Raw genomic sequence first — 17,201 nt, forward strand, 5'->3', positions numbered from 1 at the left:
AAAAAAAAAAAAAAAAAAAACAACAACAACAACAACAACAAAAAAAAACACTAAAAATTACCAGATATTTTCAGGTAGTACAGTGTTCAGACGAAGCATCAGAATTTGGCACTACTCAGTTGGTATAGATGTACCAGCTGCTGATTCTTCTGCAGTAAGTTTGTCCAGACTCAGTCATTAGCAGTACTGCACTACAGAACATCAAGGCATCTAAAATAAAAAAATCTGAATATGCTCATTTACACTAGTTGCTTTAGTTTAACATTACCAGGCCTCAGAAAATACTGCACAATCATTTTTACACAAGTCTTTACCTTGGCATTAGCAGTCCTGAACGCTCAAACCACTCGGCTACCTGTAAGAAGCATGATACATGGTTGATGTCACAAATCTGGATTAAAACATGTATCTTCTCCTTTATACAGGGTGTGCCCCTTCCATGTATGCAGTTCTAGGATGCTTTTCTTACCCATAAAGTGTAAATGACAGTATCAAAATATCTCTCTCCCTCTTGGTTTGCCTGAGCTTCTCTTTTCTGACAGTCTGTGTACTGAGCATTTCTGGGCAGGACTTGCTTCCCTAGGTGGCCAACACCAATTGTCTTTGAGAAATACCCAAGGGCCTCCAAATCTTGCTGATGATGAATGGGATGCTTCTGGTACAAGTGAGCTTGTGCCCATCTAGCACTACTACTGAAAAGCTTGTGAGGAATGTTTCTTTGAAATTATTATACTTAAATGCCTTTTTAAAAAGCGATGTAATGGACTGTCTTAACTTCATCTGTGTAGAACAGTATTAATAAAATATCATGACTTAAGTGCAGGATTATAAAAGTTGGTCACTGTTGGTAAGTTTATCTCGAAAGTACCATTAGAAAGTTTATTTTTGCCCTGGCAGTCATATTCTTCACAGAAGGGAGGCCTGTTTTTTTTAACTTCTCTAATTTCACTTGTTTATGTAAGGAAGAAGTTTCCTGTTCTTTAAGGCATATATAGATGAGAAGATCTGACAGAACAACCACCTGGAAAAGCGCATTCTGGTCTGCTGTGATCTCCCCCCATAACCAAAATCACATCTGAAAAAAAGAGAACTGAAGCTACAGGTGGGGAAAGGGCAGAACCGTGAGATTTTACGTACGCTGAGAATAATAAACTGAGAGGCTAATTTTGGCTTTAAGTGTGAAAAATATTGACTTTATGCTTAGGATGGAATCACAAAAATGTACACTATTCAGATTAAATATCAACCTAGCTTCATGGTTCAAGTCAGTTAATAAGAGTTTTGCTTATGTTATTGCATAAGCTTCTTGATAGAACTCATGTAATAGCAAAAGAATAGGTGGAAGATACAGTGATAGCTTTAGCCAAAAAGAAAGCAAGAAACCAGCTTTCTCTTCGTAATGTTACAACACTGCTTGTGGAGGTCTGGATTTGTTTTGCCAAAATCCTTCTCCAAGTAAAGCAGATTCTTTTAACTGCAACATTTATGACTTCATAAGGCTAGAAGGCACACGATGTTTATGTTCAATAGAAGTTGCTTCTGTGCTAGTTCCAAAGTTACTAAAGCTGCTGAAAGTTATAGCAAACTATAGAAAGTTATCCTTTAGTAATAGGAGAAAAACTGCCACTGCCAGAAGTTTTACCTTTTGAAGAGCTGGGACTTCAAAAACAGACCACGGTGAATAAAACAAAGAAAGAAAGAAAAAGAAGATATTAGGGCAAGTTCAAAGCAATGAAGAGGGCTAAAACATGGAAAAAAATTATTTTGTTTAAAGCTTTGTATTTATTATTACTACATGCAGGAGAAAATTAAATTATCTTGGGAGAAGCTTTCTAACGTTAGAACAACAAATTTTGAAGTCTTTTAAATCATATTTTTAAAAAGGCAAATTTTCAGCAGCACCCCAGGTTAAGGTGTAGCTGCCATTTACTTGGAAAAATAAGTAGGTATGAATGGTAGCACAGCGTAAATCAAAGCACAGTGTAATCACTGAATCCCTGACAGACAGCCTGCGAGGCTACACCTGGAACATCTTTCTCCTTAGCTGTCCTGTAAGAAAACCCTGACCGCACACAGAATAGACTCTCTTTATTTCTGTGATGTACTTCTCACATCGATAGCTTTCAATACAACTGCAAGACTCCAGCTGTGCAAAAAAAGTCATTACTGAAGTGCATGTCTGCTTCCCGGTACACAAACCGGATGGATCAAGGTTAGGCCCAAAAGAAACGAATATGATACTGTTAAAAAGCAAAGCACTGACCCAAAGAAGGGTCAGATGGGTCTGCATTTATTTTCCCCATCTATTTCCAGAGATTTAGTCTCGCAAGCAGTTACTACCATCATTTCTGTACAAAACAAGTTTGCTAGAGTTATGTAGAAGAAAAATTACATTAAAAACAATTCTTACACGGCCATTATGCTCACATACATCATGAACCTGAGAGGCTGGGTTAAATGCTTCCAGTAACTAGCATTGTAAGAAATGAGGTACAAATAACCAACAGGAACTACTATCCTGTATTTTAAGGCACAGAAATGGAAGTCCTGGGTGAGTAGATTTTAGGGTTGACTGTGTTACAAGACACACTAAGCTTTCTGTACTTTGGTGCTTCAGTTTGCCCAGTTTAAAGGTAACTCAAATTCTCTCTGCTCTGCAAGGGTTTCAGTAGTGTTTACTTTTTTGGGTTTTATTTTGTTTGTTTTTTTTTATTTTTAATATGAGAGCTTGGAGTTCTCTTAAGAGGCTGTAATCATGGTCATCTGGAGTGCTTCTCTTTCTATAAAAAAAACAGTTCAAGATGTTGACTTCTTAATAAGATGGAAACTATTACAACATCAGACACTTAGGCCAGATGAAGTATTTAATGTTTAGAACAACTCTTTAGTGCTTCATTATGTCAGGTATTTAGGTAGTCCTCAGATGTCTGTGTAAATTCTATGATTATGCAAATTCTACCTCGAAGTAGTTGTTTTGAATTTTATATTCTTGCTTATATTACTTCTTCATCATCCAGGATAAAATACATTCAGATGACTAATTTTGCTAAACAATGTTGCTACTTATGTAAGAAACATGAGCCAAAAGATGCTTTCACTCTCAAAGACACAGCTCACCAGCTTTTCACCTAGAGTCAGGCTGTAAACTCGCTCCTATCCAAAGTCACTTAAGAATGATGTCCACCCAACTGACCTCTGTACACGTTTCATGTAGATACTGCTGTTGGGTTTCCCTGCATGGAAACAGCTGACCAGCAGATGTCACCAAACTCAAACTAATCACCATCAACGCTTCAGAAATCACCATTCCTTCCAATTTTCTAAAGCAAGACAGAACAGAGGGCACAAATATTCTCATTACTTACATTCTTTTGAAAAGTGTTAAGTTCTGAGGGAATAGCTGACAAAAAGCAGCAGCATGTAGCACTCTGTCTCATAGAAAACCTCAATATCAGATTCCCTTTTAGTGTTCCTATTGCTCCATTATTGCACTCTATTGATTGATGGTCCCTTTTAAAATCCTGTATTTCCAGAACCATTCATTTTTTGTTTTTTTCTTCCCTAGAAGAATTATTCCTCCACAAATACAAACCTTTCACAGAAATTTGGTCAGCAAGTGCAGAATTTTGTCCAAAATTAGTAGCAATTATTTTGACTTACATGTTACCAAACTCACAAACTGCATATTTTGGCATGCCAAATACTGCTTTTACACTTCTCCCCCAAACCACTTTAAGATAAGGAGCTTGCAGTGGGGCGTATAGGATGTGTAAGAGACATAGGAGACAGACTGTGAGCTCTAAACTGTGCCTTTCTTCCCTACAAACACCAGAAATGTAACTATCTAATTCTCCACCAAGCAGACTAGAGCAGTACATAGGAGCAAGATGATTCAGAAGAGAGAGTGACTACAGATTTCTTTAGAATCCATCTGAAAGCACTGCTTAGTGTGTCCCTGTCTGCCCCTCCTACTTGCCTGCAGGAGGCATCAGAGAAACCTGCTGGGTGACGCCAACATTGCTGAACAGAAGGGCTGTTAGGTGCTGGGAAATGCAAAGGGCCTCTCCTCCCTGCAAGTTGCTGAAGTCCTTTGGAGACTTGGCTCTCTTGCACAGCACATTCCTCTTCCTCTGAGGAACCTTTTATTATGGCTGCACTTGTGTTTTGTGCTCGTAGATAAAATGAATGCTTCAGTCCTCAATTCTCACTCAAGAACCTTAGAAGTAAATAGAAAATGGATAATTTTCACCTCCAGCCATGTTATCTGATGGCCAGAATGCCAAATGTCTGACATGGTTGCTTACAAAAAAATTTGATTCAAGAGGGCTAAAACCTAATTCTTCCAATTGTGAAGTTAGAAGAGCACTACTTACCACAATTACAAGAGAAAGTATTAAAGCACGTACTCAGCAAGTTCAGTGAGACTGCACAAAATAGGCGAGTTGGCATTGGAAGTTTATCCACTGCAGAAATATATACATTTGTGCAAAAAAGAAAATTAACATTTACATATTTGCATGTCTTATACAGGTAAAGACAGTCTTATTGTTTATATGTACTGGATTACACAGGTATTTTTACAGTTCAAAAATCTTGAGAGTATATTTGCAAACAAAAATAAAAAAATTAATACCTGAATTTGGCCCCATAGCACATTGTAAGCATGACTGTCATGATGGAGTGAGTCAGTTATTCCTAGAGAGAGAAAAATTTACTCTGTAAACAGTATGTATAAATACTGTAAAAAAAAATAAAAATAGAGCTTGCCTAAAATACAGACACACAGATCTAAAAAGCCAACATCTTTATGAGTGCATTGTTGGCCGAGCTTTCTTTGTGGAGTGGATCACATCAGATCAGTGAACCACAGACATACTTACCTACAATAAAAGGAATTACAAATCTGATATTCAACAGAGTCTGAAATTTAAGTACTGCACATTCTTTAATTTACACTCACAAAAAAGTTTATTACAGTGGGAACAGAAAGCAGATACTGATATTGTGCATATCTGTCTCAAACAAAATGAAGGAATTAAGGTAAGAATTGCTGGCTCTATGTGAGGTCCTATTATTACAGCTTATTAAGAAAAATCCCTTAGGGATTAAATCCTATTTTACTGTTTTCATAAAACAAAATTCTTATTCTGTAACATTTTAATGTTCTTAAAGCTGTGACCATTTAATAACAATAAGATTAAACCTGGCATGTATAGCCTCTGTAAAGGTAGCAGAAAAGTGGAACTTTTATGTTCTTATGGATTCAACTTATGGATTCAAACTGACAGAAACCAGATAGCTTCTCCTGTTTCAAGAATTACAGCAAATTATTCTTTTTTTTATTAAGTCTCATAAACGTTATTAAAGATAATAATTTGACAGTACTTTTGCATTAACCAAGTTATTGTAGCAGGTCAGTAAAATAGCTTTCTCTTTACAAAAATTCAGGAGTAGGGCAATTTCAGAACCACCAAGCCCTTGTGTTTAGGATATTTATCCCCATGATATTAGGGAACAAACATAAGCACCCTGCAAACACCTATAATTGATAGTGCTGATGGTACATTAAAAACTAATTTGATCTCGTTTGCATTGCATTTGCTTTGATCTAATAGAGATTTTAATAATGAAAAAATTAGTAGAGTTCTACAAAAAGTAGACTAGAACAGGGTGCTTTGCACCCGAACAGAAGAGAATGCACTTGGCTGACAACCTGATCCTCACAAATTGACCACAACATCTTATAGACTAATTGTAACATCACAATAATTGTAGCTTTTTCTTGTGTTTTAAAAAACCTTCTGGTTTGGAAATAAGGAATGGGACTCCCATTAAAACCAAATTAGCATTACCCTAACCTACTTGAAGTGTTCTTAATTAATACATATGATGCCATAACCCTATCTGTTGGACAGTACCTCAGTATTGATTACTGTGGACATTTTAATCACAAATTACATTTATGTGTCAATTGGCTTAGAAAATGTTGCATTTCCCAATCATCTTTACATGTAGTAAACCAAATTATTTGCACAAAAGACTTCATTATTTGCACATCAACTATACAAGTAATACAAGTTCAGCACCAGCCCTGACTTAAGGAGTAAAATCCTTCAAGTCAGAATATTAGTATTCCCTGCCACAAATGAATTCTCATGTATTTTCAGAAGCTTCCCTCTTGTGCTTTGGTTGTATTCACAACACTTCTTTGTTCATGTGGACATTGTTCTCCACATTCCAAGGAGATCAGTAATAGCAGCAGTTTCAAAAAAAGGTGCAGGTGTCACAGATGGCCTTCACAGAACAGCCTGTTCAGATCTTTCTGAGAGAAAGGCACAAAATCCACTGCTCTGCATTACAAAACTTTACCAAGAGTTCATTAAGTGGAGATATAGCTCACATGAAAACAAATGGTTGAAATAAACTCAGGTTTTGTGTGCAAGCAACGGGAAATCCAGCAGTGGCAGAAGTCCACGTTTAATTCCAAGACAGCAGAGAACCCATTTTTCCTCAGTGTCAGTGAATTATGCCGGCCCTGTCAGCTTGGTTTAGAGTAACCATAAGGACACCGAAGAATCAGGCTGCCGTGACTAGGCAGGACATGAGTGCTATAGTATTCAACCAAACTCCCCATGTTCAGAAACATGATGTCTGCATCCAGGTAGAATTTACAGTCCTGTGGTAGAACAGAAATATACACGGTCACTGACTGCAATATTTCCTACTCAGTGTTTAAAAAGAAAAAGAACAAAACACCCAGCAAACACTGACAACAATAAGTAAAATATATTATCAGAACTGAGATCTTTCCATCAAGCTGCTGCACTGCAAGCTTCTCACTTAGACAAGTAAGTCCAAGTTAAACTCAAGAACTTCGTAGCCCTTCCCCTGGACCGTAACTGGGGCTGATATTTAGATTTGGACATTTGCAGCTACTTTATTTATTTACAGCAATCAAAAAGCCCAGATCTAGTTACTTGAATTCTCATCCTGGAACAAATACCTGTAAAGCAGCTGACTTTGACTTTTAGGGCTGGGGTAAGTTTGACTCGTTAATTGTGATGCATATGCATGTATTTGCACATTATATGCACATTATATCATGCATATGTAAACATACACAAAAGCTTCACACACAAGAGAGTCACTCACCTTCTCAAATATTCTGTAGTTTCTCACTTTTTCGGCAGATTGATCCCATACAACTAATACCTTAACAATGAAAAGAGCAACAAAATCAGTTTAAACTGATAAGCTCAAAGTCAATACAGAATTAAGGAATTATTTACAATCAACTGACCACCCTATTAAAAAAAAATCACTGAAGTTATAATAGCAGTGGTTTCAGTACTTAACAACAAGCAGGAAAATCTAAGTACTTTTAACATGTAAAAACACAGCATCTCTAAGTCCAAAAGGTTTTTGTAGGGGTAGATTCTGCAATTGCAAGTTACCTTTCCAGCCTTAGTAGATGAGTTCCTAATACAGTATAATCCATTTTGTGGCTGTCCCTTTGGGCTACTAGCTTTAAATATCCTAAAATAAAAACAGTGCAATAATTACATATGTTACTTATCTGATCCAGAAAACATTTAGATTCTTGTAATAATGGAATTATAGGAGCTGGAAGTGACCTCTGGAGTCCAGCCACCCCTCCCCCCCTTTACTAAAGTAGGTTCCCTAAAGTAGGTTGCACAGGAACGTTTCCAGGTGGGTTTTGAGTATCTCCAGAGAAGATGACTCCATAAACTCTGTGGGCAGCCTGTCCCAGTGCTCTGTCACCTTCACAGTAAGTAACTTCTTTCTCATGTCCAAATGACGCTTTCTGTGTATCAGTTTATGCCCACTGTCCCTTGTTGTGTCTCTGGGCACCACTGAAAAGAGCCTGGCTCCGTCCACTTCTGCCCCTTAGATATTTATAGTCCTTGCTAATTGTAGAATCATAGAATCACTGTGGTTGGAAAAGTCCTCTAAGACCATCCAAGTCCAACCATCAACCAGTCACCACCATGTTCTCAAAGCCACATGCCACATTCACCCTCTTCTTGAAAACCTCCAGGGATGGCGATTCCACTGCTTCCCTGGGCAGCCTATTCCAGTGCACTACCACTCTTTCTGAGAATAAATGCTTCCTAATATCCACATTGAATCTCCCCAGACACAGGTATCGCAGCTTTTCCTTATAAGGGACAAGGCTCCAAGCCCCCTGCAATCTCTGAAGCCTTCCATCGGACTCTCTAGAAGTTCCCTGTCTTTATTGAACTGGGGAGCCCAGAACTGGACACAGCACTCCAGATATGGTCTCACCAGGGTGGAGCAGGAGGAGATGAGCACCTCTCGACCTGCTGGCCACACTTTTTAATGCACCCCAGGATAACATTACCCATTTTGGCCAAAAGGGCACACTGCGAGCAATTCTTATTAAAATATATGTTTCAATTGTAATAATTTATATTACATCACATTGGACAGAATTTTACTGTTCTAGCATACCAATCAGCAATGTGTCACAGAAGATCTGGCTTTCTGTCCCCTTAATATCCTGGCAGAACAATTGTTTCCAGAGGGGGTAAAATCATTTCGTAAGGACTCTGCTTTCTCAACTGATACATGAGCACTTAACCATCTCTGCTGGAAAGCGATTTCCACATTAAAGTGATTTAAATATATTCCCATGTTTTTAAACACAAATTATATATCTCAAAATGATTTTTGAACTACTGTTCAATACAGATATCTGTAGGATTTTAAGCAACTTTTTAAAAGCCACATCTACCTTTCAACTTCTAAGGATTCAGAGGTATTAATAAATATTGAAGTAGGCAGCTCAACCTGTAGGAAAGTACAAAGAAGTTAAGTGACCATGAAGGACAATGAAAACTCAAAATACTAACATGTTATCCAAACAAGCTACAGCTGTTGATATCTGAACTTGTTAATAGTGCTTTAATCTTAAGTTTATGTTTCTTCCTCCTGTATACCAATGGCTACAATCCAGAATTCATAAAGGCATTCCTTAGATGTACAAATCACACAGCACTGCATTTTCAAGTTCTTTCTCCTTTTTTCCCCATGAAACATGTCCCAAAGCTCTCCCACAGAGAAAGCAGGAAAAATGGTCTTTTAAGAATGTATCATCTGTTTGTTCTTACTTTTTCATAGTCATCATCAGAATCATCATTCGCTTGACTTGGCTTGGAGGGCAGTGCTGGTTTTTCAAATGAGAAGCTTCTAAAACTCTGCCCATCTGGTGGTGATCTCCTGGCAGAAACAGAACAAAAACTGAAGGACATCTTCACTGAAAACAAATATACCAACCACTGAAAAGATAATAAAACAAGAACTTAAGAGAAAGTTTCAGTTTTGGACTTAGCACCTCTAGAATCACAAAATAATGTAGGTTGAAAGGGACATCTGTAGATGATTTGGTCCAAGCTCCTGCACAAAGCAGGTCCAAATAGCTCAGGCAGCTGTGTTGAGTATCCCCAAGGATGGAGATTCCACAGCCTTTCTGAGTTGACCATCCACAAGATGAAATTATATTATAACTTATATCTAACTGTTATTTCCAAAGTCATGACTTCTGTCTGTTGCCTCTTGCCATGTCACTGCAGATCTTTTGTTTTGTATTCTCCCTGCCTTGCTGTAGCTGTAAACAGCAGTGACATCTCCTATTAGCTTTCCTAAAGGTTGAGCTAACCGAATTCTCTCAGCCTCTACTCATGTATCACGTGCCCAAACATCTTGGTGAATGGACTCACTCCCATAAATCCATCTCTCTTTCTTGTACTGCATTTGAGGTATTTTTCTTCTATATTTCTATATCTTCTATTCTTTCTATAAAACTGAATGATCTGACAAAAGTAATTCCAACTGCCTAAGCATCACAGTTAGTTGCACATCCTTACTAAAGCTGATTTTAACATAAGAAATTTCCTGTCTCCACAGAGGCCTAAAATCATTTTTTGTGGTTCACTGACTTTCTGACACAAAGGTTTCTTATTCATTATGATTAAAAGTCTTTATGGCACCCACAAAAACAAACTACAAAAAAAAAAGTGATTTTTTTTTTTTTCCCCCCCAAGTGATCTATTTATTTCTGAATTATTTCCAGAGTAAAATTCATTACAAAATCTCCAAATAACAAATAGGCAAAAAAGCATGTACTGAGGATGAGAGGAATGGTGCGGAGAAGACTAGCAGACATTGATGTGAATCTGACAAATGATGTCTGTGAACTGATTAACAAAAACTCCATGGAAAATGTGATACTGGGATGTATTTTCACACTTACTGTAATTGGGGACATGAAGGCTTCTCTGGTCTAGGTTTAAGTACAGGATGCTGGTGGCCTGGCACAGGTGGCTTCGGGAGCACTGGTGGCACAAACAGTCCCGGTTTGCCATGTTCTCTTGGCACTTTGGTTTCTATTGGTTTTTCTGTTATCTGGGACAACTTGGGTTTGTTGCTTGGCACTGGAGGAGGAGTTCGCGGTGAAAGGTTTAAGGTTTTTAGTTTCTCGCATCCTTCTGGAGTATTGAGAACGTGAGACAGAGGCAGAGGTTCTGGATGCAGTGAGGAAGGTTCTTTGACTCTAAAAGGCTTTTTGAAAAGAGGTAAAGGGGGCACAGGAGGCAGCTGCTCACTTGGTCTCCGGCTGGAGGACTGAATCTTTAGGTTAGGTTCAGCTCGGCACAGTAACTGGGGCTCTCTCACACTGAAGAGATCCTCTGTCTTGATCTCAGGTAAGCTCCTTTTTGGAGGTGGTGGTGGTGCTGCTGATCCAGCAGTTTTTCCACTAAAGGAATGTGACCTTGACTCTGAGTAGGCAACTTTTCTGACATGAGGGACCGGTGGAGGTGGGTAGGCTGGGGGCAGGACCATGATATCTGCACAAAGAAAATACCCAACAAATATAGCACACTGCAGAGAAACAAAACATGTCAAGAAACTGGACTTTTATTTTATGTGGTTTAAGATATATTCATTATAATCTGGTCTGACAGTTCCTAAGATGCTGGATAAACATTCGACTTTCAGCACAACTGCACATTACATGTACTGACCTCCTGCAATTTTTATTCAGGCATGGGTTATGTCAACTTAGCAAAGAATTTTTCCTTTGTTGGAAATAAAGGGAAAAAGGCTATTTAAAAAGCATTACCCCCTCCTCCACACTGGAGGACCACATAAAGGTTCTTCAGGGCAGCAGACTTGCCAGAAACTGTTTGTTACTGCTGTTACTAGGCTCTTCTCACCCTCAATACCTCTTAAGATTTGATACCTGTGTCTCTTGTCAGTCATTTTGCCACCTGCAGTGCTTTAGGTATGACTAAGCAAAAACAGTGATCTGGCATCCTACACAAATATGATCTTCATTGCCAGCATTTTCTGAAGGGAATAAAAGCAATCACATACCATCTTTCACTATGTCAGAAGTATCTGGCTGCAAGTAGGACTCATCGTCTTCCTCCTGGTCATAATCTGCAAGTAAAAATCCGTGTCAGACTCAGACAACCACCTCTCTGCTATTTATAGCATGTGTTTTCTTTAATTTTGACATCAATCAAGAAAGCCACTGCTTATAACAGCGAATGAAAAACATAACACTTGTTTTTCTCCGCCTTTGAAATGAAAATGTACCTTCTGGTGTGACACTTTCTCAGAAAAATTCAGATCAGTTAAGAGGCACAGCTACAAACTGATATACTTGCTAAACACGTTGGAAAAATAAAAACTCAGCAACTCAAAAGCAACCCTACCATAGCAACTTTCATGACTTTGCAGTATGAGTGCCTATGAAAGCCTCATCATCTGCAAAACAATGAATTCTTTTGCCTTGCTCTGGTAACAAAATACACCACAACAAATGACTTAAATGTTGTCTCTAAGTCAAAATAATCAAGACATGAAAAGCATGCTGCCTCCAGGCAGTAATTTCTCATCACTGACTGTGATATGAGCCTTAAGAACAATACACAGTATTTCCTTTGAGAAAGAGCTTCAGTGGGGGCTGGGGAAAAGGCTAAGGTTAAGCTGATAAAAATCAGTTAACTGTTATAATAATTATCCTTATTTAGGCTTCCAGGCCTCTCCAAACATAATTCATATTGTATACAACCCTTCCCTCCCATAAACACTGATATTCTAAACCACAACCCTATACAAAATGCTGATGAGTGTCTTCCTCTGCTTTGCAACAGTGCAACCGGATTTCCTACACAGTCAAACTCCTGTTTTGTTTTGTTTTGTTTTTGTTCTAGTCAGGAAAAATGGTCAGGAATTTCCTTTCAGGAAATCAGAGTACTTGCTCCAATCAACCCTACCCTGAGAAATCTGAAAGGGCAGAAAATGCCTACTGAAGGAACTCTGGAGGATCACAAAGCAAGTCTCCTCATTTGGACTGTACTGTGTTTCTTGACTAAGAAGTTAGTTGCTAAATATGCTGTGAACCTCAATCTGACAGGCTTTCTGTAAAATCCCCATTTCTATCTAAAAAATAAACACACACAGCCTGAATTGTTACAGCAAGTTATCAAACTGAATTAAAAAAAAGAATGCTAAGAATGACACACTTTAAGCCTTACATTGAAGGATGTTAACCAACGTGCCCCACCCAGGCCATTCAAATGCCTAATGCGAGATCTTCCTGAACTGGGAGAAGTTCTGGTTTGCACTGAGCAGGCTACAGCACAGATGCAATGTATGGGAACTGCTGAGTCACGGCCTGAACCTCTGATTAATCACCTGAGGTGAGCCTTGAGTCAGCCAGAGGAGCACAGGTGAAGGCAATTCACCTGTGCTGCCGGAAGGGGTGGAGCCTGGCTCCACCCCTCCTGGACCTATTTAAGAGCTGGCTACCAGAGGGGAAGGATCTCTTCTGGAGATCCTCCTCTTTTGGTATCTTCTAGTGAGCTCAACCCAAGGGTAAGCTCTTCTACTTATTCTCTTTTGCGATCCTTGTTTGCTTTTGCCTTACTCTTTTGATTATATTGCAATTATAACATCTTGGTTATACATGCAACAACATCCCAGAGTGAATTACTGCTAACTCTCGGGACAGATGAATTGTTTTTACAGTCTAGCTAAGAGGCAGCCATCTCCACAGTGTTTCACCACATTGTCAGAACACACTTTCAGCACGTACCTCCCCCAACACCCTTCTTCCCCCAGGGCATGGATCCGTGCATCCCTTTGCCCTCATCACAGAAACCAGGCTGAACCATAACAGTGCATTGCCAGACTATGACCTATGGACATGCTCAAATATTTTATCTTCCTGCTAAATCTACAGCTTCCCAACATGTGGTCTTAACAAAAGTGTAAGTTAAAAATTTAAGATTGTATTATTAGGGATGATATTAAGATTGTATTAGGTGTCAGACACCTCCTGGCCAAGGCTGAATTCCTTTAGTTACTACTTATTTTTTAGTAATGGTTTTACAACACAGACTGTTTCTGATTTCAAATTGCAACAATTCTATGCATCTCATAAAAATAATCAGTTATCAGTTTGCAAACTAAATCAGACAGTCTGCTTCAGCTACTGGAATAGTTCCTGCAGAACCCAGAAGGAAAGCAAGATTTAAAAAAAATCATTTATCAATGTCTAAAAATTGTCACCTTCATTATCTGCTGAATGATGAGAATACTTGATATCAATGGGACGTTCAACTGAGCCATAGAAACTGTCTGCATCAGAACCAGAGTCACTGCAAAAGAAAAGGCAGAGTCTCTTTCGCATCACTATGTTAGAGGTCTTGGAAAAATAAAGACATCTGCTAGCAAGACTGCAGCACTGGAAAGTAGTACTGGAAAAGCAGAAGCAATCTATTCCCTTATCCATAGCTAAATCGGTTGCTGCCATTGATATTTTTCTTTGTTTTATACAAAAACAACATTTTAATTTCTCTTAGTAGAATGATTTATTTGTCCTGCTACTCTTTAATCTGTCTATTAGGTAGGCCCTTCATTCCTGGAGCCTACTGCAGCTGTTAATACTCAGCAGTAAATTACTTGTAGGTGCAAACAGCCAAGAAACAACACTATTGAGAGCTGAAGAGAAGAGAGGGAAAAGGCAAACAAAGATTAAAGTTTCATACCTGAATTCTGTTACTGTTTCTTTCTTATCATGGTAGTGATCGATTTCCCTCCTCAGGGATAGCATCCAATTCTAAATAAATAAATCCACAACATTCAAAACATTAATCTTTAAATCATTACACAAAGATGCACAGTATCTTTCTCCTGCAAGACAAGAGTGACAGTGTAAATGAAATATCATTTATCCACACCTTTATATAAGTATTGAAAGGATTTATTAGTCAAAATGCTTTGACTATTGAAAATCCTACAAGAACGCATTAAAATATTCAACTTCTGATTTGTGAATTTCCAGTTGTTACTCCTATAGCCATGTACCTGCCCATAGTCTGCATACTGGTAGGAGATTCCACCAAACAAAGTTTTCAAACTTAATCAGAAGTTTACCATACAAATATTAATTCCACGGCTAAAAACCAGGAATACAAAGACAACTGTAACATCAATTATGCCACCTGCAGCCATTCCCTACAATTTGCACAAATAGTTAAAACTTCAGGCGTTATTCTCAGAGGAGTCCAAAGAACCAGATGTACAGACTTCAGTTACAGCTGCGTGCCCAGTCCACGTAGATTTTAGGGAAGCCCAAAATCCACTTTCTTCATTTGCAATACGATTTCCCTTGAAGTAGAACATACCTTTCTTTCATCTTCAGAAGAAGCAGAAAAAAACCACGTCCTGTGCTTCTTGCTAATGTGAACTAACTTGAAAGGAAACACATTGCTTGATGTCGTCTCTTCAGCTGCCCGCATAACCCTGGGAAACAGAAGAACCAATATACAGAAATCCCTTAAGTTGTAAAGTTAATTCTGCCGTGCAAATCACAGCTCAGAAAGCAGCTTTACCAGCCTGCTCTACCTTGCTGAAAATAAGATCAGCAACAACACCTCACCAAAACACTAATATGGGCAATTGTAGTTCTTCATTGAAGCAATAGCACAGATAATGCAAGAGTGCTGACAGGACGAAAGGCACCACTTCATCCACCAGACATAGATGATGTTCTGACCTCTTCAATAAACAGTTTAATGAACTTTTTAATAAGCTTTTTTTTGAAAAAGTTTAATTCAACCTGTTTCACAAACCAAATTAGAAAAGTTTCCCACCTTTTATTTTTTCCACATGGGATTCTAAAATGAGAAAATACAGTTCTGTCCTCACAGAGGCACAAAAGAACCCTGTTCAGAAATGCACACTATAAGGTCTTGAAAGAATAAGAAGACTAAAACCATAAGACTGTGTGCAATCCAGAAGTAACATCAGTAGGATTTACTCAGCACAAGCTGTACAGAAATATGAATGACAGTTTCGGGGGCTCTCTTTCTTCTTGTTCCTATACTTTGGGCTTTGCTAATTTCCTCACAGAACACAGTATTTCTGTGTATTTATGTATTTATGGAAGGTAGCTTATAAACCTACAGGTAAGGTTTTTTGCCTTTTGGTTAGTACCAAATCAAAATGAACATGACTTTGGGAAAAACAAAAATAAAAATAATAATTAAAAGATATTAATCAACACCTCACAGTTGGCACTAAGAAAAATGCAAGGCGCAACGTTTTTTCAGAAACAGATGGTATCTTTTTAGAACTCCAACTCCATTTTTAAATTGTAAGTTATAGTGTTGTTTGTTTTTTGTTTTGTTTTGTTTTTTTAATCTGGCCTGAAACTAAGCCACAGAAGGAACTGTAAGTTACTTCATTCACTAATTTAAGACCAATGGAGATATTACTATGGAAAATAACCATCATATGTCTGGGAGGGATGGCAATGCTTCCTGCATTCTGAGCCACCAGAACATTCAGCGCTGTTTCACGTGCTGTCCCCACTTGAAATGTAAAGGCTATTGAATTAAATCTGAAAAATACAAGTCTAGGGAAGCCTTAAAGCAACTTGCTTTCATGCACTCTTACGAAACTGCCCAGCCTAAAAAATGAAGATTTCTTTCACTTCAAGCTTTTTTCCAATAAGCATTATTGGAAATAATATATGATTATATAAACATAATATGCTTATGTCCACACATAACATTAACTATGAGCTGGTCCCAATTCTACAACCAAGATGGCTGCAGATACAGAGATAGGTAAAAAGCAATGAGATTTTCTAGCAATTACAAAATCCACCATTTTTCATAATATCCAGATTCCAGAAGCTGGTATTATGGCCACGTTATAGCAGCATTCCCAGCAAATACACTGTTGTGGTGGTCAGTTAAAAAGCCTTCCCACTACAGTGAGAGAGATTTCCTTATTCTAAAGGTCTGAGAGCATTAAGCAGTGCAGAGACAACAAGCACATTTATGAGCACGATAAAACTGCAGCAGTTAGGGCCAACAGTGGTTTGTCCCTCTACAGTCTGTATCTTACTTGTCTTTTCTTAGCACATATGCAACAGCAATTTCCTGAGGTTAATACTGAGTGTGATTGGTAGGCCCTGTACATGTGCACTCAGTGAGATTCTGGTTAACTTGAAAGCCACTTATTTTTGCCTTCAACTTAAAAAGCAAATGTTAAAATCTATAACGTATAGTGGAAAGAGTCAGACATTTTGCACATGTATTCTCTCATTTTATTACTCCTGTAATTGATTCTATTTTGACACCAATTAGTGTTACCGAATCAGGAACTTTAAATATTCTGCTTCAATTCCAGATAATTTGTCTGGAGGAATCCATATCTATGTGTGCAAAGTCCACATTAAATAAGGAACAAGCACCAACCCACTGCAGTGGTAAGCCCTGTGCAATTTTAAAAGCTTTACTAGAGGATTACAAAAGATGAAGGATACACACTTGCACAGCACTGGAAACATATACAATTTGAAAGGAATTTTCTCCAGCAATGTGAGACCAGTGCTTGACCAAAATAACAAAACACAGCTGAATTAACTACTCAAAATGAAAGGCAGTTCCTACCCCAATTAAGCACAAGGGCCTAAGGTGTTAAGTTTTGGCACTCACCTGTTGTAACCATTCAAAGAAAATGCACCCTGTGGAGATGCAGACGTGCTGGTCTTAAAGTAGTAAATGCATCCCTCATGGATAATCACAAATCTCAGTGGCCCTGATGAAGAAAAAAAGCAAGTAAGATAAATCCAA

The 17,201-nt window shown here is 38.2% G+C and overlaps 1 protein-coding gene across 6 annotated transcripts in view; it reads right to left on the minus strand.

Annotated features, from left to right (window-relative positions):
* Window positions 1-2,238: 2,238 nt before the first annotated feature.
* The window catches only part of SH3BP2 (SH3 domain binding protein 2), a 39,066-nt gene continuing 24,103 nt past the window's right edge, over window positions 2,239-17,201 (minus strand). For 3 of the 6 annotated variants that reach the window (XM_042871246.1, XM_042871243.1, XM_042871247.1), the window contains 13 exons: window positions 17,064-17,166; window positions 14,742-14,859; window positions 14,103-14,173; window positions 13,624-13,712; window positions 11,419-11,484; window positions 10,295-10,889; window positions 9,153-9,261; window positions 8,777-8,832; window positions 7,455-7,536; window positions 7,153-7,212; window positions 4,634-6,676; window positions 4,374-4,463; window positions 2,239-4,216 (listed from right to left, as the gene is read on the minus strand). In XM_042871246.1, the coding sequence (XP_042727180.1) occupies window positions 6,539-6,676; window positions 7,153-7,212; window positions 7,455-7,536; window positions 8,777-8,832; window positions 9,153-9,261; window positions 10,295-10,889; window positions 11,419-11,484; window positions 13,624-13,712; window positions 14,103-14,173; window positions 14,742-14,859; window positions 17,064-17,166 (1,487 nt within the window). In that variant the 3' untranslated portion in view covers window positions 2,239-4,216; window positions 4,374-4,463; window positions 4,634-6,538. The other 3 variants (XM_042871244.1, XM_042871249.1, XM_042871248.1) reach the window with 3 other exon arrangements.

This window comes from Lagopus leucura, unplaced genomic scaffold (assembly GCF_019238085.1).
Source record: "Lagopus leucura isolate 7727_CA_CO unplaced genomic scaffold, USGS_WTPT01 Super-Scaffold_100004, whole genome shotgun sequence".
Classification (NCBI taxonomy): domain Eukaryota; kingdom Metazoa; phylum Chordata; class Aves; order Galliformes; family Phasianidae; genus Lagopus; species Lagopus leucura.